Raw genomic sequence first — 26,983 nt, 5'->3', positions numbered from 1 at the left:
ATAAAGCAGGGACAAAATTAGATGCTAATCATAGAAATTTTGAGGAAACCCTAATCAAGGGCAAGAAAAATGTGAAATTTATGAAGCTGTGGTCATTAATCACATACAAATTGATAACTTTGTTACTTATCATTCCAGCAAGCAGCTCTTTTTCTGTCTTTTACTGAGAACAATCTAATTAATAGTTGGTTTAGGAGAAAAGAAAAATTCCTGATTTTGTTTTCAATGCAAGTGTAATCGAGAACAGTTTGCAAGGGAAACTCACATGGGTTTATCAGGAAAAATGTCATTTTTATTTGTAGTAAAGCCATCTCTAATTCTCTCTCCCCTCTCTTTCTATCTGTTTTTTAACCTCTGAATCTTACCGACATCAACTTTTCTTTCTTCCATTCACATTTGTCTCTTTTCATCTCTCTTTCTCCCTGTCTCTGTCTCTCTTTGTCTGTTCTGTCTATCTCTCTCTTTCTCTTAATTCCTGTCTGTATGTCTGTCCCTTTCTCTCTCTCTCTCTCTCTGTTTACTCCCCTCCTTTTTAATCCCAAGTCACTTCTTCATCATTTTTATTATCCTAGATACAATTGCTTAGAGACATAGAAAATTAACAACAGAATTGAATTTTAAAATTCTTAATTATTCTTGAACAGTGTCAGCCTTCACACAAGAAAGAACTTTTTCTGTATGAAGGATCATAAATCAGACTACGCCACTCAGTTTTTGATTTGATTTGATTAAATGTATTGATAAGTGTGCGCATTAAGTGCATGCAGCTCTTTAACTTGCGATTACAGTGACAGCAAACTATGACAATATAAACAAGCACAAAATGATAACAACTGATAAAAACTGACTTGCTTTAGAAGACGGAGAGATAGAGAAACAATTTATATGCGGCTACTTGTATACAAATGCTGAGATATACAAAGAAAACATATTTCATTTAACTACCGTACTGAGTAAATCCCTGGAGTATATAACAAAAGGTTTTTGTAAGAAAATAAGTACTAGTATATAAATTTACTGCCCCTGTTATTACCAAGTGAAATACATTACGGAAACATGGAATTGAAATATGCGGCTACTTGTATATAAATGCTGAGATATACAAAGAAGGCATATTTCATTTAACTACTGAGTAAATAAATCTTATTACAGAAGAGGTTTTTGTTAGAAATGGAGTACTATATAAATTAACTGCCTTGGCCATTACCGAGTGAAATAACAACGAAATGACATTACTGATACTACATATTTATTACAATAACATAGAATTGAAATATCTGTCATGCAACACACGTGTACTGTGGAGGAAGAAAATTAAGCTCCGACTAATTTTTTGAAAAAGAACAGTGAAAATGCATTACGAGTATCAATGGGGAAAGAATTCCATATACATCTGGGTCTGTGGCGAATGGATCGATCAAGAACAGTTTTTGATTGCACGAATGGAATTTAGTAGATTGTCTTGTAGGGTAGAAGTAGATATCTTCATTAAATTGGAACTGAATTAGAAAATGACACAGGGAGCTGTTTTTTTTAAGGCGAAAAACATAAAAATGGCAGTTTGTAGAAAATTGATATCATCAACTGTTGTTTTCAAACTATAGAATAAAGGATTGTGTGATCACGGTAATTAACCAGCATTTGTGCAACACAGATTGCTTTCTTTTGTAACAAATAAATAATATCCGCATTAATTGTGCCTAGTGTTTGCCCATATCAAATTACAATATGAAATAAAAGGTAATATCATGGGTTGTACAGAATAAATAAGATATTCGAAGGAACATATAGTGACAATATTAAAGAGTATGCCTACGTACATAACATGATATTCTTAATTGCTGCAATATATTTAACATGATCATTACATTGCAGAGTTTAATGATAAAAACTCAGGAGTCCAAATTTTTTAGTACTTTCAGTTTTTTCAATAACCACACCATCCACTTTAATTTCCATTGGAGATTCACCAGATTTTACATTATGAAAATGGGTTAGGGTTAGGGTCAGGGTTAGGTTGGTAATATGGTATCAATGAGGGAATGAAAGTTGGAATCAGAATAAAAATACATTAGTATCATCGGCAAATAGGATGTACTGTAAAAAGTCAGATGTGTTTGAAATACCATTAACATAAATTAAGAATAACAAAGGACCAAGAATAGATCCTTGCGAGCTAGACACCACATGAAATTGGTTAACATTAGATTCAACATATTTACATGATATATACATTGCTTTCTGTTTTGTACATAATCATTAATCCACTGGAGAGGTAGTCCAAGTGTGTTTATGTATAAGTATTGTACATGTGTGGTCAAGGGTGACAAATGTATTGCTAATTAAGGTCCATAAATACTCCCAATACAGTCATGATTACGATTAGGCACGGCATTTGAAACTCTGTCGTACTACGTACTGTGCTAAAGAAAGAACTATGGAATGGAATTATATGAAACCAAACTGATTTTCGTTGAACAAATTTTGTTGTATTTATTGTAATTAAGCCATGCATACATCAATTCTGTACACGGCCGGCCGGTCTTTCTAAAATCTTCGAGAAAGTTGATATGGATAATTTGACATTATAATGACAAATTATCTTGTTATATATTGGTATAACTTTGGCAAAGTTTAAATGATGGAACAAGCATAGATAGGTAAAGAAAGATTGCAAATATGCACAAGAGGGGTGACAATAGTAATTACATCCTTCAATACAAATTTGCAAGTTATCATGGCCGGCAGAGTATAACTTTTAAGAAGTACATGAACAATATATTCAATATTCAAAGAAGAATCTGTTGCATAATATTCCATAAAGTCAGCTCCACCTGATCCAATACTACGTGCTTGATATGTGTCTATGCATGGATAAATTTTTCATTAAAATATTTCGCCTTATCTGTAATTATTCATTATTTCCTGGCTTTCATGTATGAGGTTAAATGAGATGTCCTTTTCTAAGTTAGAGACCACTTACAACTCTGCGAGGAGGCAAACACTCTATCGCACAATACATCGAGACCAGAGCTATATAATTATAGGCCCTCCTACATCAGCCCGGCCGTCCCCAACATAGCCCGTTCTGAATTCGACTACATGCTCGAATTAGGCTTCATCCAACCAGCTAGCAGCAATTGGGCAAACCGCTTACAAATCTCATCTTGACCAATTTCCAGACTTCACACAACCAGTCTACAAGAGGGCAACATAAAACACTCTGTCACACAGCACATTGAGACGGGAGGCCACCTATACTAGCCTGTCCACGTCTCTTTATGGGGAGCGACAGGTAACATTGATTGATCTGAATTCGAACACATGCTAGAATTAGGCATCATCCAACCAGCTAGCAGCAATTGGGCAAACCGCTAACAAATCTCTTCTTGACCGATTTCCAGACTTCACACAACCAGTCTACAAGAGGGCAACATAAAACACTCTGTCACACAGCACATTGAGACGGGAGGCCCACCTACAAGCCTGCCCACGTCTCTTTATGGCGACCGACAGGAAACATTGACTGATCTAAATTCGACCACATGCTAGAATTAGGCTTCATCCATCCAGCTAGCAGCAATTGGGCAAACCGCTTACAAATCTCATCTCGACCAATTTCCAGACTTCACACAACCAGTCTACAAGAGGGCAACATAAAACACTCTGTCACACAGCACATTGAGACGGTAGGCCACCTATACTATCCTGTCCACGTCTCTTTATGGGGAGCGACAGGTAACATTGATTGATCTGAATTCGACCACATGCTAGAATTAGGCATCATCCAACCAGCTAGCAGCAATTGGGCAAACCGCTAACTAATCATCTTCTTGACCCATTTCCAGACTTCACACAACCAGTCTACAAGAGGGCAACATAAAACACTCTGTCACACAGCACATTGAGACGGGAGGCCCACCTACAAGCCTGTCCACGTCTCTTTATGGCGACCGACAGGTAACATTAATTGATCTGAATTCGACCACATGCTAGAATTAGGCTTCATCCAACCAGCTAGCAGCAATTGGGCAAACCGCTTACAAATCTCATCTTGACCGATTTCCAGACTTCACACAACCAGTCTACAAGAGGGCAACATAAAACACTCTGTCACACAGCACATTGAGACGGGAGGCCCACCTACAAGCCTGTCCACGTCTCTTCATGGCGACCGACAGGTAACATTGATCGATCTGAATTCGACCACATGCTAGAATTAGGCATCATCCAACCAGCTAGCAGCAATTGGGCAAACCGCTAACAAATCTCTTCTTGACCCATTTCCAGACTTCACACAACCAGTCTACAAGAGGGCAACATAAAACACTCTGTCACACAGCACATTGAGACGGGAGGCCCACCTACAAGCCTGTCCACGTCTCTTTATGGCGACCGACAGGTAACATTGACTGATCTGAATACGACCACATGCTAGAATTGGGCTTCATCCAACCTTCTAGCAGCGATTGGGCAAACCGCTTACAAATCTCATCTTGACCAATTTCCAGACTTCACACAACCAGTCTACAAGAGGGCAACATAAAACACTCTGTCACACAGAACATTGAGACGGGAGGCCCACCTACAAGCCTGTCCACGTCTCTTTATGGCGACCGACAGGTAACATTGACTGATCTGAATTCGACCACATGGTAGAATTAGGCATCATCCAACCTTCAAGCAGCAATTGGGCAAACCGCTTACAAATCTCATCTTGACCGATTTCCAGACTTCACACAACCAGTCTACAAGAGGGCAACATAAAACACTCTGTCACACAGCACATTGAGACGGGAGGCCCACCTACAAGCCTGTCCACGTCTCTTTATGGCGACCGACAGGAAACATTGATTGATCTGAATTCGACCACATGCTAGAATTAGGCTTCATCCAACCAGCTAGCAGCAATTGGGCAAACCGCTTACAAATCTCATCTTGACCGATTTCCAGACTTCACACAACCAGTCTACGAGAGGGCAACATAAAACACTCTGCCACACAGCACATTGAGACTGGAGGCCAACCTACAAGCCTGTCCACGTCTCTTTATGGCAACCGACAGGTAACATTGACTGATCTGAATTCGACCGCATGAATTAGGCTTCATCCAACGAGCTAGCAGCAAATGGGCAAACCGCTTACAAATCTCATCTTGACCAATTTCCAGACTTCACACAACCAGTCTACAAGAGGGCAACATAAAACACTCTGTCACACAGCACATTGAGACGGGAGGCCCACCTACAAGCCTGTCCACGTCTCTTTATGGCGACCGACAGGTAACATTAATTGATCTGAATTCGACCACATGCTAGAATTAGGCATCATCCAACCTTCTAGCAGCAATTGGGCAAACCGCTTACAAATCTCATCTTGACCAATTTCCAGACTTCACACAGCCAGCTAGTCTAAGAGAGGGCAACATAAAACACTCTGTCACACAGCACATTGAGACGGGAGGCCCACCTACAAGCCTGTCCACGTCTCTTCATGGCGACCGACAGGTAACATTGACTGATCTGAATTCGACCACATGCTATAATTAGGCTTCATCCAACCAGCTATAGCAGCTATTGGGCAAACCGCTTACAAATCTCATCTTGACCAATTTCCAGACTTCACACAGCCAGCTAGTCTAAGAGAGGGCAACATAAAACACTCTGTCACACAGCACATTGAGACGGGAGGCCCACCTACAAGCCTGTCCACGTCTCTTCATGGCGACCTACAGGTAACATTGACTGATCTGAATTCGACCACATGCTATAATTAGGCTTCATCCAACCAGCTATAGCAGCTATTGGGCAAAACGCTTACAAATCTCATCTTGACCAATTTCCAGACTTCACACAACCAGTCTACAAGAGGGCAACATAAAACACTCTGTCACACAGCACATTGAGACGGGAGGCCCACCTACAAGCCTGTCCACGTCTCTTTATGGCGACCGACAGGTAACATTAATTGATCTGAATTCGACCACATGCTAGAATTAGGCTTCATCCAACCAGCTAGCAGCAATTGGGCAAACCGCTTACAAATCTCATCTTGACCGATTTCTAGACTTCACACAACCAGTCTACAAGAGGGCAACATAAAACACTCTGTCACACAGCACATTGAGACGGGAGGCCCACCTACAAGCCTGTCCACGTCTCTTTATGGCGACCGACAGGTAACATTGACTGATCTGAATTCGACCACATGCTAGAATTAGGCATCATCCAACCAGCTAGCAGCAATTGGGCAAACCGCTTACAAATCTCATCTTGACCGATTTCCAGACTTCACACAACCAGTCTACAAGAGGGCAACATAAAACACTCTGTCACACAGCACATTGAGACGGGAGGCCCACCTACAAGCCTGTCCACGTCTCTTTATGGCGACCGACAGGTAACATTGACTGATCTGAATTCGACCACATGCTAGAATTAGGCATCATCCAACCAGCTAGCAGCAATTGGGCAAACCGCTTACAAATCTCATCTTGACCGATTTCCAGACTTCACACAACCAGTCTAGAAGAGGGCAACATAAAACACTCTGTCACACAGCACATTGAGACGGGAGGCCCACCTACAAGCCTGTCCACGTCTCTTTATGGCGACCGACAGGAAACATAATTGCCCAATATGAAATCGACCACATGCTATAATAAGGCTTCACCCAACCAGCTAGCAGCTTTTGGGCAAACCGCTTACAAATCTCATCTTGACCGATTTCCAGACTTCACACAGCCAGCTAGTCTAAGAGAGGGCAACATAAAACACTCTGTCACACAGCACATTGAGACGGGAGGCCACCTATACTAGCCTGTCCACGTCTCTTTATGGGGAGCGACAGGTAACATTGACTGACCTGAATTCGACAACATGCTAGAATTAGGCATCATCCAACCTTCTAGCAGCGATTGGGCAAACCGCTTACAAATCTCATCTTGACCAATTTCCAGACTTCACACAACCAGTCTACAAGAGGGCAACATAAAACACTCTGTCACACAGCACATTGAGACGGGAGGCCCACCTACAAGCCTGTCCACGTCTCTTTATGGCGACCGACAGGTAACATTGACTGATCTGAATACGACCACATGCTAGAATTGGGCTTCATCCAACCTTCTAGCAGCGATTGGGCAAACCGCTTACAAATCTCATCTTGACCAATTTCCAGACTTCACACAACCAGTCTACAAGAGGGCAACATAAAACACTCTGTCACACAGCACATTGAGACGGGAGGCCCACCTACAAGCCTGTCCACGTCTCTTTATGGCGACGGACAGGTAACATTGACTGATCTGAATTCGACCACATGGTAGAATTAGGCATCATCCAACCTTCAAGCAGCAATTGGGCAAACCGCTTACAAATCTCATCTTGACCGATTTCCAGACTTCACACAACCAGTCTACAAGAGGGCAACATAAAACACTCTGTCACACAGCACATTGAGACGGGAGGCCCACCTACAAGCCTGTCCACGTCTCTTTATGGCGACCGACAGGAAACATTGATTGATCTGAATTCGACCACATGCTAGAATTAGGCTTCATCCAACCAGCTAGCAGCAATTGGGCAAACCGCTTACAAATCTCATCTTGACCGATTTCCAGACTTCACACAGCCAGCTAGTCTACGAGAGGGCAACATAAAACACTCTGCCACACAGCACATTGAGACTGGAGGCCAACCTACAAGCCTGTCCACGTCTCTTTATGGCAACCGACAGGTAACATTGACTGATCTGAATTCGACCGCATGAATTAGGCTTCATCCAACGAGCTAGCAGCAATTGGGCAAACCGCTTACAAATCTCATCTTGACCAATTTCCAGACTTCACACAACCAGTCTACAAGAGGGCAACATAAAACACTCTGTCACACAGCACATTGAGACGGGAGGCCCACCTACAAGCCTGTCCACGTCTCTTTATGGCGACCGACAGGAAACATTGATTGATCTGAATTCGACCACATGCTAGAATTAGGCTTCATCCAACCAGCTAGCAGCAATTGGGCAAACCGCTTACAAACCTTTTACAAATCTCTTCTTGACCGATTTCCAGACTTAACACAACCAGTCTACGAGAGGCAAACATCATACACTCTGTCACACATGCACTTCGAGACTGGTGGACATCCTTTTTCATGTCCTTCCCAGTCTCTTAGCATCCGACAGGTACAACATTGCCAAATCTGAATTCGACCACAAGCCAGAATTAGGAATCACCCGACCTTCTAGCAGCAATTGGGCAAACCGCGCTTAGAAACCTTTTACAAATCTCTTCTTGACCGATTTCCAGACTTAACACAACCAGTCTACGAGAGGGCCAACATCATACACTCTGTAACACATGCACTTCGAGACTGGTGGACATCCTTTTTCATGTCCTTCCTGGTCTCTTAGCAACCGACAGGTACAACATTGCCCAATTTAAATTTGACCACAATTAGGCATCATCCAACCTTCTAGCATCAATTGGGCAATTCGCATACAAATCTCACTTGACCAATTTCCAGACTTCACACAGCCAGCTAGCCAGCTAGAGTGTAAACATCAACCACTCTGTCACACAGCACATTGAGACGTACCAGACTCCAGAGGCCATACTGCATCAGCCCATCCACGTCTACTGTATTAGCAACTGTTAGGTACAACATTGCCCGATATGAATTCGACCACAGCATGCTAGAATTAGGTATTATCTGACCTACTAGCAGCAATTGGGCAAACCGCTTGCAAATCTCTTCTAGACCGATTTCCAGACTTCACACCAGTCTACGAGAGGGCAAACATCAACCACTCTGTCACACAGCACATCGAGACCGGAGGCTATCCTGCATCATGATCAGCCCGTCCACGTCCTTAGCAACCGACAGGTACAACATTGCCAGATCTGAATTCGACCACATGCTAGAACTAGGCATTATCCGACCTACTAGCAGCAATTGGGCAAACCGCTTGCAAATCTCTTCTAGACCGATTTCCAGACTTCACACCAGTCTACGAGAGGGCAAACATCAACCACTCTGTCACACAGCACATCGAGACCGGAGGCTATCCTGCATCATGATCAGCCCGTCCACGTCCTTAGCAACCGACAGGTACAACATTGCCAGATCTGAATTCGACCACATGCTAGAACTAGGCATTATCCGAACTACTAGCAGCAATTGGGCAAACCGCTTGCAAATCTCTTCTAGACCGATTTCCAGACTTCACACCAGTCTACGAGAGGGCAAACATCAACCACTCTGTCACACAGCACATCGAGACCGGAGGCTATCCTGCATCATGATTAGCCCGTCCACGTCTCTTAGCAACCGACAGGTACAACATTGCCAGATCTGTATTCGACCACAGCATGCTAGAATTAGGCGTTATCCGACCTACTAGCAGCTACTCATTCCTACCACAGATGTATCCTAAAGCTAGCGTGATACTCCAACATGCCATTTTGGGCAAATACACCCTGGTGAATTCTACGAGCATCTTCTTCAGATCGTTATATACGTAGATCTGCCAGGGGATTGTGCCTCTTCTATCGGCATTGGCACCATTGAGGCCACCAGATGTATTCCTATCCCTCATTACATTCAGGCGGTCAACCTCCCTTCTCCGGTTCTTTAGCTCTCTTCCACCTTGCCTTCCAGATGCTCTTGTGAACTTGTTGCGGTTCAACTGCCTGCTGCTGACTCTTTTGACTCTTATCTTATCCATCTGGGATGTGAGACTCTTGGGCATTGAAAACTGCTCCCCTTCTGACAGGTGTGTGTTTGGTATGTCCCCCTCAACATCAGGGAGAGGAGGAAGGGGTACGTTACCATCCTTTGACGAGAGGCTGGTAGGCTGAGAAAACTCCTCATCCAGCTGGGAGGAGAGGCTCTTGGGCATTGAGAACTGCTCCCCTCCTGATAGGTGTGTGTTTGGCATTTCCACTGCTTGCAAGATGCCCTCCTCAACATCCGGGAGAGGTGGAAGGGGTACCTTACCATCCTTCGACAAGAGGCTGGTAGGCTGAGATAACTTCTCTCCCTCCTTCATCCCATCATTCAATGGAGACATGTTTTCAATCCTAAGAGATGGGTGATCGCCATGAGGCAATCCAGCGATGTCTTCTATCCTTGAAGATTGTGGCTTGTCTCCTACAGCTATGTCTACTCCTGGGGGAGTAGTACAGCCTCTATCCTTGACATCAGCGTTGTTGTTTTGGTTGAATGGTGGAGAATCACCGTTTTGCTCGAAGTTGGCAAGATCTGGAGGGGGTTGCTTGTTCTTCGGCTGCCCACGATCTTGGTTGGGAGGCTTCCCTGCGATTGGACCGTGCTCTCCATAATCACTGCAAAGATAGATAAATTTTGAAATGAAATTTAGTTCTAATTGCCGGTATCATTTACATGTACAACTATAAAGTACTTAAAGCAAATTTTATTGACAATTATTTCCTTGTCAGCCAGGAATTGAAATTTGCAAAAATTCATCAACATCAAAAATTCAATATCATGAATAAGACTGTATTGGCAGATTATGTTTGAAAAATATTAGGGGATTTTAAAATTACAAAGACATTTGGTTTCTAGCTCTTTCAGATAAACAAATGCCAACTGGTACATTTTTGTACAAAGCAGATGAAATGTTAATTATATGATAATAGTCTCAGCTGAATACATTAAAAATGCTCTTTGAAACAGGTGTATATAGTACCTTTCATACTTGGGAGGATAGCTCTCCCTTTCCTCTTCCCTTTCCTGTTCCTTTTCCATCATCAGCTTGTACGTACTGCTCGACAGCAACACTGCAAGGTAGAGTACAGAGTACAGTTGAAGCTTGAATCTGCTAGGTAGACACGATCTATAAAGAAATAAGTATTGATCAATTATAATACATTCTAGTCGACGAAAACTGAACATAAACTTCCCATCATGTAAGGAGGAGCGATAGCTCAGTCGGTAGAGCAGTGGTCTCACAATCCGGTTTCAAAACCAAGTTGATGCGCTAGTGCCCTTTGGTAAGGCATTAATCCTCATTACTAGGTCCCTCGGAGAGGACCTAAAGCAGTCGGCCGTCTGGTTGCTTATACTTACAAGCATTTATGTTTTCTTAGCAGTCAGGTAAAATAACCACTTCCACATCATGCATCAGTACTACAAGATGACAGCACCTTGGCTTTTTACTTCTTATCTTTTTCCTCTTTATGGATGGAATAGAGCCAACACAAAGAGGAATGTATAAAAGCAACTTATATAATACGAGACATGACAATTACAGATAGCAAGTTTAGGCCATTGAATTTTTCATAGTATATTGGTTATTATATACCTCTCTTTAGAAATCTAGCCATTTGATTGGTCAAAATTGGAGTCATGATTTTAGCCATGCCCCCTACCGGTCAATAGTCTTTTAAAAGATGCCTGCATGCCCCGTTTAATGGGCCGCATAAATAAATTTTGGTGAGATATCCCCAGCGCAGATACAAAATACAGTGCAGTGTGTGTGTGCGATTCTAAAATGATTGTAATATTTAGGCAACTTTCCAGTGAAGATTTACAGAGAGTGTCTCAGATTTTCTGTGATGTTTTAACCAGTCTTTACTCAAGAAAAGGATAAGGTAAGAATTCTTTGTAGATTTGTTTGTGAATTCGGTAAATAAAGATATAAAGCTTTAATATTTGAGGCACGCCTCGGGTTGATATCAGAATGTAACATCTTCATGAGCCTATAAAAACAACTATCCCTCTCATAGCAGTCGTCATTTTATGTATACGATATTCGGATGATAACAACTAGAAATATTGCAATCTCCGTTGCCGCGCAATGCGAATGTATCCCCCGGCACTGGCAGCGATTTTTGTGTCATCCTTATGTTCGAAGGAGGGACAAAGATCACTCAAACAAAAGTGTGACGTAGAGATCGCCATGCACTAGTGGCTTGGACTAGCTATTGTCAAGACTTGGAGCAGCATCACCAAAACAATATGTGTGTAGATTAGAGTATAATGCATCTCTATAAAAAAATTGAAAGAAATGTGTCAAGAAATGTGACATGCAGAGCGACACAAGATAGATCCCATAACATGCAACATTTGACCCTATAAAAGATTGAACACTGGGGGGGGGGGGAGCATAACTAAATATGTAGAGGTCTAGAGTAAACTATGATGGACCTCCATACAAAATTTGAAAAAAATCTCTCAAGAAATGTGGCAGTTTATGGCCTTTGAAGACAGGTGGCAGCACCACCAAACACTAAAGATGTGTAGATTTAACTAAGATACATCTCCATACAAAATTCGAAAGAAAATAAGAAATCCATTAAGAAATGTTGACTGCGGCAGAGTGCACTCATGCCATCCTGCGCAGCTCAGACTAGAAATCAAAATGTGACCGTTGAGGCATTGACCCGGAAGACGAAACACTGGGGGCAGCTTCATGACATGACCCCATACCAAAACTTTGTATTAATAATTTGATACCAGATTTGTCATCTTCTGCCTGTTTTTATGTTATAGAGCCGATTTTCCTTGCCGCATTGCCCCTGAATGCTTCTGAATTCAAATAATCCTCCAGCATACTATAGTGGAGTAACGTAACTGCACTGCATGCACTGCCAGTGGATACAGTGGCATATATACACTGCGCCGCGCGCGCCGCCCCGGTGGCGTCACTTAATTTTTTCTGCGGCACAGATTTGGGCTTTTTTTTTTTAAAGAGGTCTTGATTTAACTCTAACCCTAACCCTAACCCTGACCCTAAACTTTCCCATAGGCTCAACACGCACCTAATCCCAATCTGTGCCGCAGAAAAAAATAACGCGCCCCGGCCGGTGTTTGTAAACATGAGCTTCAGCCATGACGCATAAAAATGGCTGCCAGGCCAGGTTCTGTAACAAGCCTTTATCAAATAAATCGGAGTTCTTTGGATTTGGATTGTCGCTGATTAAAAAACGTTAAATTTATACTTGAAATGTGTTTTACTATCTAAGATATATAAGCTGCAAAATAAATGTCTTTTACCTGTTCTTTATAAGATTTTTTTCACGAACGATGACGTGGAGCTGGGTTGTGGCTTCGCCCAACTTCAATGACGAACGGGGATTCCCCTTGCGTCTAGACAATTAGTCTGCAGTTCAAGACTCCTGTGGTATATTTTAAATGAACAAAGTAAATACCTTGATCTTTCCAGATTGGAGCATTTCTAAGAGATCAGGCAGTTGTGGCTAGGTTACTTGAAGTACATGTATAAAGAAATGATGATGACCCTAAATTTTATAACCCCAATTAGGACGACCCAAAATACCCATGCAGTCTGTTTTTTAGAGACAAACTAGGTCATTATAGGGCCTTTGTGGCTCCAAATCGCCATGGCATTTAGACAGCATCAGTAAGTATCTTTCTAGCCTACATGTACCTCTAACTGAGGCACTTCCGTTTTATTGTGTTTCACGGCGACTCTTTTTATTAGATTAATATTCCACGTTTAACCATTAGCGGGACCATTAGTGTTTTGAGTTGGCTTGAATGGAAAAGACATAATACTGTCTTGGTTGTTAGACTATGACCGTCCAAACCAGTCACAACGTTGATAATGATTTGAGGCCTGTGTTTGGGAGAATATTTTAAGAAGATTTTATTGTGTACCTTACTGGTGAAAACGAAACCAATATTTTAAAGCTTTCTCATTATTTTTAGTTTTCCATTTTTCAGAACCATGGGAAACATGGTAACATGGTTACCATGGTGAATAGTAATTTGGACCAAAAAAAACATGGTTACCATGGATTTTTTTTTTATAAGGGTTAAGCGCTCTCATTTCTTTCAAACAAAATATAACTTCAGCTCCTTACACAAGGAAGAGAGGGGCCCGGGGCGGGTGGGGGGGGGGGGGGGGGGAGTAAGAGAGGGAAAAGGAAGACTTGCTTTAAATTACCAATGATAACGGCCAGTAAGTCTAGAGATTTGTAGAAGGCCATTCACTAGATTTGTTCCTGTTAATATCAAGCTCATCAAATCAATCCTCACACACTGATCAAATTTTTCTTCAAACATTTAGGTTCGAACTTATTAGCCTACACTTCAGTTTCCAATTCCATTGTTTGAGTATGGACTAAAAAATTGACTGATGATGCCTAAACAATGTCAGCAGACAGATCGTTCTAAAAATTAACTACATTCAGATAGTGTCAAGTGGAACTTTTAAAGTCAGACACCTTGATAAATTTGCTTGCAGCTGAGATTTTATATTGTAAGGATGCATGCTATAAAGTATTATTTGAAGATACATGCAATTTTCCATGAATCCAATTTTGTTCCCTCTTCTCGTTCCTGTATTTCTCCGTCTCTATAACCCTCTCCTTCCACACTCTCAAAAGTGTCCATCTCTTTCTCCCTTACTCCCCTTTCTCTATTTATTTGCATATTTCTTGTAACCCCCCCCCCCCTCCTCTCCCCTTTCCCTTCTCTCCTTCCCCTCTCTCCCACTGCTTCGTCTTTCTCTCCCTCCCTCCCACCCTCCCTCCCTCCCTCCCCCTTTGAACATGAAAATACACAATAGAAAGATGCGTTAGACGATACAAATAGATCTACAGGAAAGCAGTTTTGAAAAGATGAGTTTTTAGGTTTAATTCAACATATTTTATAAGTTGTTCTAAGACTTGTGACTGTCCATATGTACTGAAATATATTCTGGGACTTTTTTTATATTCATGAATTTCAGTTAGTTTCTGTAACTGTTTCTACATTTTTAATACTCATCCAAACAACCACTATGAAATTGTGGTGAGTGACAAACAATTCAAATTCGTATGGACACAGTTTCTTTCCAAACAAAATAGTATATTACACAATACCAAGCAAATATATAGGTCAGGGCCACACAACTGAATTAGTCATCAGATCGCATGAAAACCTTTTGTTGATAACTGTTATTATTGATAAATGTAATCTTGCCTCCTCTCGTTGACATTTATGTGACGCGTCTAATAAAGAAATACAGTTGTATTATATAAAAGGGCACACTGTACATTGATTTGTTTGTTGATTTGAAATACCGTAGAACTGCAGTGCATGTACATTGAATTTCATTTTCATGGTAGACAATGTGACTGTACAGTGGAAGTTCATTCTTATCTCATCAAATTGTATAAAAGCAGAAGAAAAATTAGATGCTGATCAAAGAAATTTTGAGGAAACCCTAATTAAGAGCAAGAAAAGTGTGAAATTTATAAATATGTGGTTATCAATCACATACAAATTGATAACTTTGTTACTTAGCAAGCAACTTTTTTCTGTCTTTTGCTGAAAATTATCTAATCAATAGTTGCTTTAGGAGAAAAGAAAAATTCCTGATTTTGTTTTCAATGTAAGAGTAATAGAGAGCTGTTTGCAAGGGAAATATACTGACATGGGTTTATCAGGAAAATGTCATTATTTTCATTTTTAATAAAGCCATCTCCAATTCTTTCTTTTTTACTTTACCTTTCTCTCTCCTTTCTCCCCCTCCCTCCAATATTTCTCTTTTTATCTCCCTTTTTCTTATTCTGAATCTAACCCTCACACCTCTTTTTCTCTCTTCCACTCATATCTTTCTCTTTTCATCTCTTTTCATCCCTGACTCTATCTCTCTATCTTTGTCTGAATCTCTCCCTGTCTCAGTCTCTCCTGTCTGTCCGTCACTTTCTCTCTCTCTCTCTCTCTCTCTCTCTCTCTCTCTCTTTACTCCCCTCCTTTTAAATCTTGAGTGGCTTCTTCATCATTTCTCTTATCCTAGATACATATGCTTAGAAACATGGAAAATCATGAACAACTGCATTGAATTTTAATTTTTTTTTATTTATTCTTGAACAAAGTTCGCCTTCACACAAGAAAGAATTTTTTCTGTATGAAGCACCATAAATCAGACTATGCTACTAAGTTTTTTATTTGATTTGTGCAATGTATTGATAAGTGTGCACATGAAGTGCATGCAGCTCTTTAACTTGTGATTACAGTGAGAGCAAAATATGATATGATAATACAAACAGGCACAAAATTGCAAAAACTGAGAGAGAGAGAGAGAGAGAGAGAGAGAGTAAGAGAGGGATAGATAGAGAAACAATAATGATATGGGGCTATTTGTATCTAAATGCTGAGATATACAAAAAAGGCACATTTCATTTAACTACTGAGTAAATCAATCTTAATTATTACAAAAGAGGTTTTTGTAAATTATAACAACAACATGACATTGATAACTGGTTTACATGATAATACATATTCATTACGGTAACATAGAATTGAAATATCTGTTATGCAACATATATGTACTGTGAAAGAAGAAAAGCTTTGACCAATTTTTTTGAAGAAGTACAGTGAAAGCGCATTACGGGTATCAATGGGAAAAGAATTCCATACATCTGGGCCAGTGTGGCGAATAGATTTAAGGGCTAGAACGGTTTTTGGATTGCACAAATGGAAATCAGTAGATTGTTTAATTGTAGGGTATGCGTATATAGGAGTGGATATCTTCATTCAATTAGAACATAATAGACAATGACACAGGGAGCTGTTTATTCTGAAGGCATAAAACATAAAAATGGCAGTTTGTAGAAAATTGATATCTAACTGTTAATGTTTTCAAACTATAGAATAACCGATTGTGTGATCACGGTAACCAACATTTGTGCAACACAGATTGCTTTCTTTTGTAACAAATAAATAATATCCGTATTGTTGTGCTTATAGTGTTTGCCCATATCGAATTACAATATGAAATAAAAGGTAATATCATAGTATTGTACAGAATAAATAAGATATTCAAAGGAACATAGTGACAAAATTAAAGAGTATATGCCTACGATAAAGTCCAAGAAATTTAGTACTTTCAGTTTGTTCAATAACCACACCATCCACTTTAGGGGGTTCATCAGATTTTACATTCTGAGAATGAATAGTTTGTCTTTTTCAAATTTAATGATAATTGTTGCATTCAATCATACAGAAAATGTTGGTAATTCATTATTCCTGGTATCAATGAGGGAATGAAAGTTGGAATCAGAATAAAATACATTAGTGTCATCGGCAAATAGGATGTACTGTAAAAAGTTAGATGTGTTTGAAATATCATTAACATAAATAAAAAATAACAAAGGACCGTCAAGAATAGATCCTTGCTAGACACCACATGAATTTGGTAATAAATTATAGATCAACATAAGCAATACATATTGCTTTCTGTTTTGTAAATGGTTGTCTGTTAGCCTGACAGCAGTCAGTTGACAGGGCTCACCACGTGAAGGTCGACAACATGAACCCCTCCCATTGAAATCCTGATTCCTCTTAGACCCAAAATCAGATTTCACATTTTGGGTCTACACGGCAGCTCAAAAATAGACTTCTCAAACTTTTCTCATTGAATCGACACTTCAATCGTCTCTACACGTCTCAATTTGTTTCATGCATTCACTAGGAGCAGATTTCTTCTATCTCAATCTCCTTCGTCTCACTTGGAGAATATTCATACATCTAAATTCTCTACATTCAACTCATCTTACATCTCATCTTGACCAATTTGCAGACATCACACAACCAGTCTACGTGACGGCAAACATCAAGACCAGAGGCCTTCCTACATTACCCCGTCCGCATCAACCGACAGGTACAACATTACCTGACCTGAACTCGAAGAATTGCTAGAATTAAGCATTGTCCGACCTTCTATCCGCAATTGGGGCAAACCGCTAACAAACCTCGTACATACTACTTACAAATCTCTCAATTTCCAGACATAACACAACCAGTGTACTAGAGGGCAAACACTCTGTCTCACAGCACATCAAGCTAGACCAGAGGCCCTCCGACATCACCCCGTCCTCATCAACCGACAGGTACAACATTACCTGACCTGAACTCGAAGAATTGCTAGAATTAAGCATCATCCGACCTTCTATCAGCAATTGGGGCAAACCGCTAACAAACCTTGTACATACTACTTACAAATCTCTCAATTTCCAGACATCACACAACCAGTGTACTAGAGGGCAAACACTCTGTCTCACAGCACATCAAGCTAGACCAGAGGCCCTCCTACATCACCCCGTCCTCATCAACCGACAGGTACAACATTACCTGACCTGAACTTGAAGAATTGCTAGAATTAAGCATCATCCGACCTTCTATCAGCAATTGGGGCGAACCGCTAACAAACCTCGTACATACTACTTACAAATCTCTCAATTTCCAGACATATAACACAACTAGAAGGAAAACACTCTGTCTCACAGCACATCAAGACCAGAGGCTCTCCTACATCGCCCCGTCCTCATCACTTACCAACAGACAGGTACAACATTACCTGACCTGAACTCGAAGAATTGCTAGAATTAAGCATCATCCGACCTTCTATCAGCAATTGGGGCAAACCGCTAACAAACCTTGTACATACTACTTACAAATCTCTCAATTTCCAGACATAACACAACTAGAGGGCAAACACTCTGTCTCACAGCACATCAAGCTAGACCAGAGGCCCTCCTACGTCACCCCTACACCACCCCGTCCTCATCAACTGACAGGTACAACATTACCTGACCTGAACTCGAAGAATTGCTAGAATTAAGCATCATCCGACCTTCTATCAGCAATTGGGGCAAACCGCTAACAAACCTTGTACATACTACTTACAAATCTCTCAATTTCCAGACATAACACAACTAGGGGGCAAACACTCTGTCTCACAGCACATCAAGCTAGACCAGAGGCCCTCCTACGTCACCCCTACACCACCCCGTCCTCATCAACTGACAGGTACAACATTACCTGACCTGAACTCGAAGAATTGCTAGAATTAAGCATCATCCGACCTTCTATCAGCAATTGGGGCAAACCGCTAACAAACCTTGTACATACTACTTACAAATCTCTCAATTTCCAGACATAACACAACTAGGGGGCAAACACTCTGTCTCACAGCACATCAAGCTAGACCAGAGGCCCCCCTACATCACCCCGTCCTCATCAACCGACAGGTACAACATTACCTGACCTGAACTCGAAAAATTGCTAGAATTAAGCATCATCCGACCTTCTATCAGCAATTGGGGCAAACCGCTAACAAACCTCGTACATACTACTTACAAATCTCTTCTTTACCAATTTCCAGACATCACACAACCAGTGTACTAGAGGGAAAACACTCACCCCGTCCTCATCAACAGACAGGTACAACATTACCTGACCTGAACTCGAAGAATTGCTAGAATTAAGCATTGTCCGACCTTCTATCAGCAATTGGGGCAAACCGCTAACAAACCTCATACATACTACATATAAATCTCTCAATTTCCAGACATAACACAACTAGAGGGTAAACACTCTGTCTCACAGCACATCAAGCTAGACCAGAGGCCCTCCTACATCACCCAGTCCTTGTAACTTACAAACTGCCGGGTTCAACATTACCTGAATTCCACCACATCCTAGAATAAGGCATCGTCAACCCTATCAGATCAACCTCCATCATTGATTTCAATGCTTTTAACACTGCACAGGAGGATGACGATGCCCTCAAACAACTCACAGCAACCTCAGAGACCAATTCCAGCTCAAATCTTGGAGGCTACTCATTCCTACCACAGTTGCATGACGTATCCTACTACTATTGTGATAATCAAACATGCCATGAATCCTACAAGCGTCTTCTTCAGATCGTCATATACGTAGATTTGCCAGGGGACTGTACCTCTTTTATCTGCATTGGCCTTCAGGCAATCAACCTCCATTCTCAGCTTCTGTAGCTCTCTTCCACACTGCACTCCAGATGCTCTTGTGAATTTGATGCAGCTCAAATACCTCCTGCTGACTCTGTTACTTGATCTACTTGCTTGAAAAGGACAAAATAGAATCTTATCCAGCTGGGAGGTGAGGCTCTTGGGCATTGAGAACTGCTCTCCCGATCCTGACAGGTCTGTGGTTGACATTTCCACTGCTTGCATGATGTCCCCCTCAACGTCTGGAAGTGGTACCTGACCATCCTTCGATGAGAGGCTGGTAGGCCGAGATAACTTCTCATCCAGCTCAGAGATCAGGCTCTTGGGCATTGAGAACTGCTCCACTCCTATGTCTCTCTCCACGACATCTGCATTGTTGTTGTGGTCTAAAGGTGGAGGATCACCATTGTGCTCGAAGTTGGCAGGATCTGGAGGGGGTCGCTTGTTCTTGGGTTGCCCATGATCTTGGTTTGGAGGCTTCCCTGTGATTAACCCATGTTCTTTGTCATCTCTGAAGAGATAGATGAAATTTGAAAATGAATTTTAGTTCTGATTGCCTACCATTTTACATGTACAACTATAAAGTCACCAAAGCTAATTTCATTGACAATTATTTCCTTCTCAGTCAGGAATTGAAATTTGCAAAATTTCAATATCATGAATATGACTGTATGGGAAGATATTATTTGAAAATATTAAGTGATTTTAAAATAACAAAGATATTTGGTTTCTAGCTCTTTCCTAAGTAAATTACACCTGGTACATTTTTGTACGAAGCCACTGAAACGTTAATGATACAATAAATGAGTCTTAGCTGAATACATTAAAAATAATTTTTGAAAAATGTTATACCTTTCATACTTGGGACGAGAGCCCTCCCTATCCTGTTCCTTTTCTTTCATCTAGTACCGGCCGCTTGACAACGATGCTGCAAGGTAGAGTACAGACTACAGTTGAAGCTTAAATCTGCTGGGCAGACACGATCTATAAAGAAACAAGTATTGATCAATTGTAATTCATTCGATCTGGTCAATGAAAACTGAACAGAAACTTTCGAGTTTCCATCATGCAGCTATTACACACAGTAGCATGGCTTTCCACATGTGAACTTTTTCCTCTTTTTTCTTTTTCCTCTTTATGGATGGAATAAAGGAAACACAAAGAGGAAATGTATATAAAAAAAATATTCATAATACGAGTCTACATAACAATTACAGATAATAAGTTTAGGCCTTTGAATTTGTCATAAAACTTTGCAAAACTGGTATATTGGTTAATATTACCTGTATCAGACATCTGAGCTGGTCATTTACAAAACCGTATTCCCTAGTTTTCACTAGGAGTGAGAACAGAGGGGTATATTCTTTGTATTTTCCCTGGTCTCCCTGTATGTATAGACTTTGCGACTTTGCGTGTAGAGACGAGTGAAAATATAAGGCGGTGTCACACAGAAAAATCCCTTAAAAATTCCCTTGAAAAATCCTTTCAAGAGAGAATTTTCTTGCTTCGTTAGAGGATTTTTAATGGGATAATTAATGACAGACAGCAATTAAGAGGATAACTAAAATCCGGATTTTTGGCGTCTGTGTGACACCGCCTACTAGTGTCTTGTATTGACCGCACTGTATTTTGTCATTTTCATTGCGCACTTTGCGCGCACTCTACTGTGATGTAATAATATCACACCAAGGCTCACTGTTTGCAGTGTATCAAAAATTTCGTCAAGCAGTGCTGGTTGACAAAGTTTGTTCAGTTCTATGAGACTGTCATGGTTGATTTATGTATTTGCTCTAGATGTCTGATTTGGCTGACATTAACAATATTGACTGGCTTAACTTTCGGGAGATACCACATATATTGCCCTCACAAGACCCTTATATATCACCCTTGTCCTTTGACTACGGGCAATATGAGTCTAGTTTTTGGAAATAATATGTTGTTGACTGGGGTGGTTATTCAGGAATTGATGTCCAGGGGGTAGGTGCGCGGACACGTATAGAGTCATCAAGGCCAGTCCATATTATATAATTATATACCTCTCTTTAGAAATCTAGCCATTTGATTGGTCGAAATTGGAATCGTGATTTTAGCCATGCCCGCCTACTGGTCAGTAGTCTCTTAAAAGATGCCTGCATGCCCGCCTACCCGCCTACCGGTCAATAATCTTTTAAAAGATGCTTGTATGCCCAAGTTAAAGGGCCGCATAAACAAATATTGGTGAGATTGCCATTGGTTTACGTGTAAAAAGTATATTTGCGCGAGCGTGGATATAAAATACAGTGCAGTGTGTGTGCAATTCCCAAATGATTGTAGCATTCAGGCAACTTTCCAGCGAAGATTTAAAGAGAGTGTCTCAGATTTTCTGTGATGTTTTAACCAGACTTTACTCAAGAAAAGGACAAGGTAAGAATTGATTGTAGGTTTTTTTGTGAATTCGGTAAAAGATGCAAAGACTGCTTTAACATCGAGTCACGCCTCGGGGTGATAACAGGATTTAACGTCCCCTTGAGCCCATAAAAAAAACTATCCCTCTCGTAGCAGTTATTATATCTATACTACGGTATTCGGATAATGATACAACTAGAAATATCGCAATCTCCATTGACTAGATGATCATGATGGACCTTCATACAAAATTTGAAATAAGAATTAGATCTATCTCAAGAAATGTGGCAGTCAGCTCAGAGTACCAGATTTGCCATCCTCTGCCTGTTTTTATGTTATAGAGCCAACTTTCCTTGCCACATTGGCCCTGGGCCTGAACCTAAATGCTGCTGAATCCAAAATATCCTCCAGCATACTGCACTGCACCACTGCCAGTGATACAGTGGCACTGCACTGCAGCTGCCCCGGTGTTTGTAAACACAATGGCATGACGCATATTAAAGATGGCTGCCAGGCGCAGGCCAGGCCAGGGCCGGTTCTTGGGATATGGATTATCGCTGATTAAAAAAACGTTAATTCATACTTTAAATGTGTTGTAGAATCTAAGAATAGATAAGCTGCAAAATAAATGTATTTTACCTGTTCTTTATCAGATTTGTTCGCAGGATAGGGAGTACAGGATAGGGAGTATAGGCTTTGAAACGAACGATGACGTGGACGTGGGTAGTGGCTTCGCACAAAATCAATGACAAACGGGGATTCCCCTTGCGTCTAGACAATTAGTCTGCAATTCGAGACCCATTTTATATATTTTTAATGAACAAAGTAAAATAAATATCTAAATCTTTACAGATAGGAGCATTTCTCAGAGATCAGGCAGTTTTGGCTAGGTTACTTGAATAACATGTATAAAGAAATGATGACGACCCTAAATTTTATAACCCCATTTAGGACGACCCCAAAATACCCATGCAGTCATTGAGTCTGTTTTAGAGACAAACTAGGTCATTATAGGGCCTTTGTGGCTCCAAATCGCATTTGACCGCATTTAGACAGAATCAGTAAGTATCTTTCTAGCCTACATGTACCTCTGAGGCACTTCCGTTTCATTGTGTTTCACGGCGACTCTTTTTATTAGATTAATATTCCACGTTTGACCATTAGCGGGACCATTAGTGTTTTGAGTTGGCTTGAATGGAAGAGACATAATACTGTCTTGGTTGTTAGACTATGAACGTTCAAACCAGTCACAACATTGATAATGATTTGAGGCCTGTGTTTGGGAGAATATTTTAAGAAGATTTTATTGTGTACCTTACTGGTGAAAACGAAACCAATATTTTAAAGCTTTCTCATTATTTTTAGTTTTCCATTTTTCAGAACCATGGGAAACATGGTAACATGGTTACCATGGTGAATAGTAATTTGGACCAAAAAAAACATGGTTACCATGGATTTTTTTTTTATAAGGGTTAAGCGCTCTCATTTCTTTCAAACAAAATATAACTTCAGCTCCTTACACAAGGAAGAGAGGGGCCCGGGGCGGGTGGGGGGGGGGGGGAGTAAGAGAGGGAAAAGGAAGACTTGCTTTAAATTACCTGTATGATAACGGCCAGTGAGTAAGTCTAGAGATTTGTAGAAGGCCATTCACTAGATTTGTTCCTGTTAATATCAAGCTCGTCAAATCAATCCTCACACACTGATCAAATTTTTCTTCAAACATTTAGGTTCGAACTTATTAGCCTACACTTCAGTTTCCAATTCCATTGTTTGAGTATGGACTAAAAAATTGACTGATGATGCCTAAACAATGTCAGCAGACAGATCGTTCTAAAAATTAACTACATTCAGATAGTGTCAAGTGGAACTTTTAAAGTCAGACACCTTGATAAATTTGCTTGCAGCTGAGATTTTATATTGTAAGGATGCATGCTATAAAGTATTATTTGAAGATACATGCAATTTTCCATGAATCCAATTTTGTTCCCTCTTCTCGTTCCTGTATTTCTCCGTCTCCATAACCCTATCCTTCCACACTCTCAAAAGTGTCCATCTCTTTCTCCCTTACTCCCCTTTCTCTATTTATTTGCATATTTCTTGTAACCCCCCCCCCCCTCTCCTCTCCCCTTTCCCTTCTCTCCTTCCCCTCTCTCCCACTGCTTCGTCTTTCTCTCCCTCCCTCCCACCCTCCCTCCCTCCCTCCCCCTTTGAACATGAAAATACACAATAGAAAGATGCGTTAGACGATACAAATAGATCTACAGGAAAGCAGTTTTGAAAAGATGAGTTTTTAGGTTTAATTCAACATATTTTATAAGTTGTTCTAAGACTTGTGACTGTCCATATGTACTGAAATATATTCTGGGACTTTTTTTATATTCATGAATTTCAGTTAGTTTCTGTAACTGTTTCTACATTTTTAATACTCATCCAAACAACCACTATGAAATTGTGGTGAGTGACAAACAATTCAAATTCGTATGGACACAGTTTCTTTCCAAACAAAATAGTATATTACACAATACCAAGCAAATATATAGGTCAGGGCCACACAACTGAATTAGTCATCAGATCGCATGAAAACCTTTTGTTGATAACTGTTATTATTGATAAATGTAATCTTGCCTCCTCTCGTTGACATTTATGCGACGCGTCTAATAAAGAAATACAGTTGTATTATATAAAAGGGCACACTGTACATTGATTTGTTTGATTTGAAATACTGTAGAACTGCAGTGCATGTACATTGAATTTCATTGTCATGGTAGGCAATGTGACTGTACAGTGGAAGTTCATTCTTATCTCATCAAATTGTATAAAAGCAGGGGGAAAATTAGATGCTGATCAAAGAAATTTTGAGGAAACCCTAATCAAGCAGCTCTTTTCTGTCTTTTGCTGAAAATTATCTAATCAATAGTTGGTTTAGAAGAAAAGAAAAATTCCTGATTATGTTTTCAATGCAAGAGTAATAGAGAGCTGTTTGCAAGGGAAATATACTGACATGGGTTTATCAGGAAAATGTCATTATTTTCATTTTTAAAGGGATTGGATAACTTTGTCTCAGATTCTCAAACAAAATCCTGGATTTAGCTCATGCTGCAATGATAATTATAAACCTTTAGGTCAGTCTGCAATGATAATAATAAACCTTTAGGTCAGTCAGGAACCCCATGACTTTTGCAAGCTGATCGCCTGTCTGATTATCAAGATATTTATGATTGGAAACCCAAATTTAAAAATTCGTTTTCCTATAACACTAGTCTATTGGGGAAAATGAGTATGGTAAAAACGGTCACCCAAAGATTTCTAATTTTTGAGGCACTTCATGATCATTTAGAAGTGCAATTTTAGGGCTTCAATATTACACCATATCACAGACACTGATAACACATGCATCTCAGATTTTACATTGTTAAATGATGCCTTTAATAAAGCCATCTCCAATTTTTTCTTTTTTTACTTTACCTCCCTCCCTTTCTTCCCCCCCCCCTACCCTCGCTCTCTCCAATTCTCTATATATCTCTGTTTTTTCTTCTGAATCCTACCCTCCCACCACTTTTTCTCTCTTTTCATTTCTCTTTCTCCCTGTCTCTGTCTCTCGATCTTTATCTGATTCTATCTCTATTGCTCTCCCTGTCTCAGTCTCTCCCTGTCTGTCTGTCTGTCACTTTCCCTCTCTCTTTTTACTCCCCTCCTTTTAAATTTCAAGTCACCTCTTCATAATTTCTCTTATCCTAGACACATATGCTTAGAGACATGGAAAGTGAACAACTGCATTGAATTTTAAAATTCTTATTTAATCTTGAACAAAGTTCGCCTTCACACAGAGAATATTTTCTGTATGAAGCAGCATAAATCAGGCTAGGCCAATGATTTGTATTAGAAGCCAGGTTCTGATTAGTTAAGCAGTCTCTGTTCTTGATAGTTATCGGTTGTCGTTAGTTTGACATTAGTCAGTTAACAGGGTCACCACGTGAAGGTCGACAACATAACCCCGTCCTTGAAATCCTGGTTTCTGGTTTCTGGTTCCTCTTAGACCCAAAATCGGATTTCACATTTTGGGTCTAATGCATTGCAGCTCGGGTTTGACATGTTAGAAGTCACTCCTACCACAGATGTACCCCTACTGCTATCGTGATACTCCAACATGTCATCTGGGGCAAATACACCCTGGTGAAATCTCTGAGCATCATTTTCAGATCGTCATATACTGGTCTGAAGATCTGCCAGGGGATTGCGCCTCTTTTATCAGCATTGCCACCATCGAGGCCAGCAGATGTATTCCTCTCCCTCTTTGCTTTCAAAGAGGCGACCTCCCTTCTCAGCTTCTGTAGCTCTCTTCCATACTGCCTTCCCTTTGCTCTGGTCAACTTGTAGCAGTTTAAAGACCTCCTGCTGACCTATTTACTCGATCTATTGCCTTGAAAAGGACGAGGTAGAATCTCATCCGGCTGGGAGGAGAGGCTCTTGAGCCTTGAGAACTGCTCCCCTCCTGACAGGTGTATGGTTGGTATTTCCACAGCTTGCATGATGTCCCCTTCATCATCAGGGAGAGGAGCTAGGAGTACCCCACCATCGTCCGATGAGAGGCTGGTAGGCTGAGATAACTTCTCATCCAGCTGGGAGGAGAGGCTCTTGGGCCTTGAGAACTGCTCCCCTCCTGACAGGTGTTTGTTTGGCATTTCCACTGCTTGCATGTTGCCCCCCTCATCATCAGAGAGAGGAGCTAGGAGTACCCCACCATCGTCCGATGAGAGGCTGGTAGGCTGAGATAACTTCTCATCCAGCTGGGAGGAGAGGCTCTTGGGCATTGAGAGCTGCTCCCCTCCTGACAGGTGTGTGTTTGGC

The 26,983-nt window shown here is 40.7% G+C and overlaps 2 protein-coding genes across 2 annotated transcripts; both read right to left on the bottom strand.

Annotated features, from left to right (window-relative positions):
- Positions 1-6,849: 6,849 nt before the first annotated feature.
- On the bottom strand, positions 6,850-19,500 carry LOC100891861. Its single transcript, XM_030981292.1, has 3 exons — positions 19,421-19,500; positions 10,714-10,860; positions 6,850-10,348 (listed from the first exon to the last, which is right to left on the bottom strand). The coding sequence occupies exons 1-3, from the start codon at positions 19,498-19,500 to the stop codon at positions 9,409-9,411; spliced, it is 1,167 nt and encodes a 388-aa protein (XP_030837152.1). The 3' UTR covers positions 6,850-9,408.
- Positions 19,501-19,609: 109 nt separating this feature from the next.
- LOC115922366 lies at positions 19,610-22,829 on the bottom strand. The gene is made up of 3 exons (XM_030981291.1): positions 22,775-22,829; positions 20,603-20,734; positions 19,610-20,261 (listed from the first exon to the last, which is right to left on the bottom strand). The coding sequence occupies exons 2-3, from the start codon at positions 20,650-20,652 to the stop codon at positions 19,610-19,612; spliced, it is 702 nt and encodes a 233-aa protein (XP_030837151.1). The 5' UTR covers positions 20,653-20,734; positions 22,775-22,829.
- Between the last annotated feature and the right edge of the window lie 4,154 nt (positions 22,830-26,983).

Source organism: Strongylocentrotus purpuratus, unplaced genomic scaffold (genome assembly GCF_000002235.5).
Source record: "Strongylocentrotus purpuratus isolate Spur 01 unplaced genomic scaffold, Spur_5.0 spur5_scaffold_11, whole genome shotgun sequence".
Taxonomy (NCBI): Eukaryota; Metazoa; Echinodermata; class Echinoidea; order Camarodonta; family Strongylocentrotidae; genus Strongylocentrotus; species Strongylocentrotus purpuratus.
This window is presented reverse-complemented; position numbering and strand designations above follow the sequence as displayed.

Bases quoted from the DNA above. Each gene is read 5' to 3' on its own strand.
- LOC100891861 (XM_030981292.1), bottom strand. From the start codon at position 19,500: ATGGAGGTTGATCTGATAGGGTTGACGATGCCTTATTCTAGGATGTGG. The intron at 10,861-19,420 runs GTAAGTTACAAG...ATTTCTTTATAG, and splicing joins AATGTTGAACCCGGCAGTTT to ATCGTGTCTACCTAGCAGAT. The intron at 10,349-10,713 runs GTACTATATACA...CTATCTTTGCAG, and splicing joins TATCCTCCCAAGTATGAAAG to TGATTATGGAGAGCACGGTC.
- LOC115922366 (XM_030981291.1), bottom strand. From the start codon at position 20,652: ATGAAAGAAAAGGAACAGGATAGGGAGGGCTCTCGTCCCAAGTATGAA. The intron at 20,262-20,602 runs GTATAACATTTT...CTATCTCTTCAG, and splicing joins TCTCGTCCCAAGTATGAAAG to AGATGACAAAGAACATGGGT.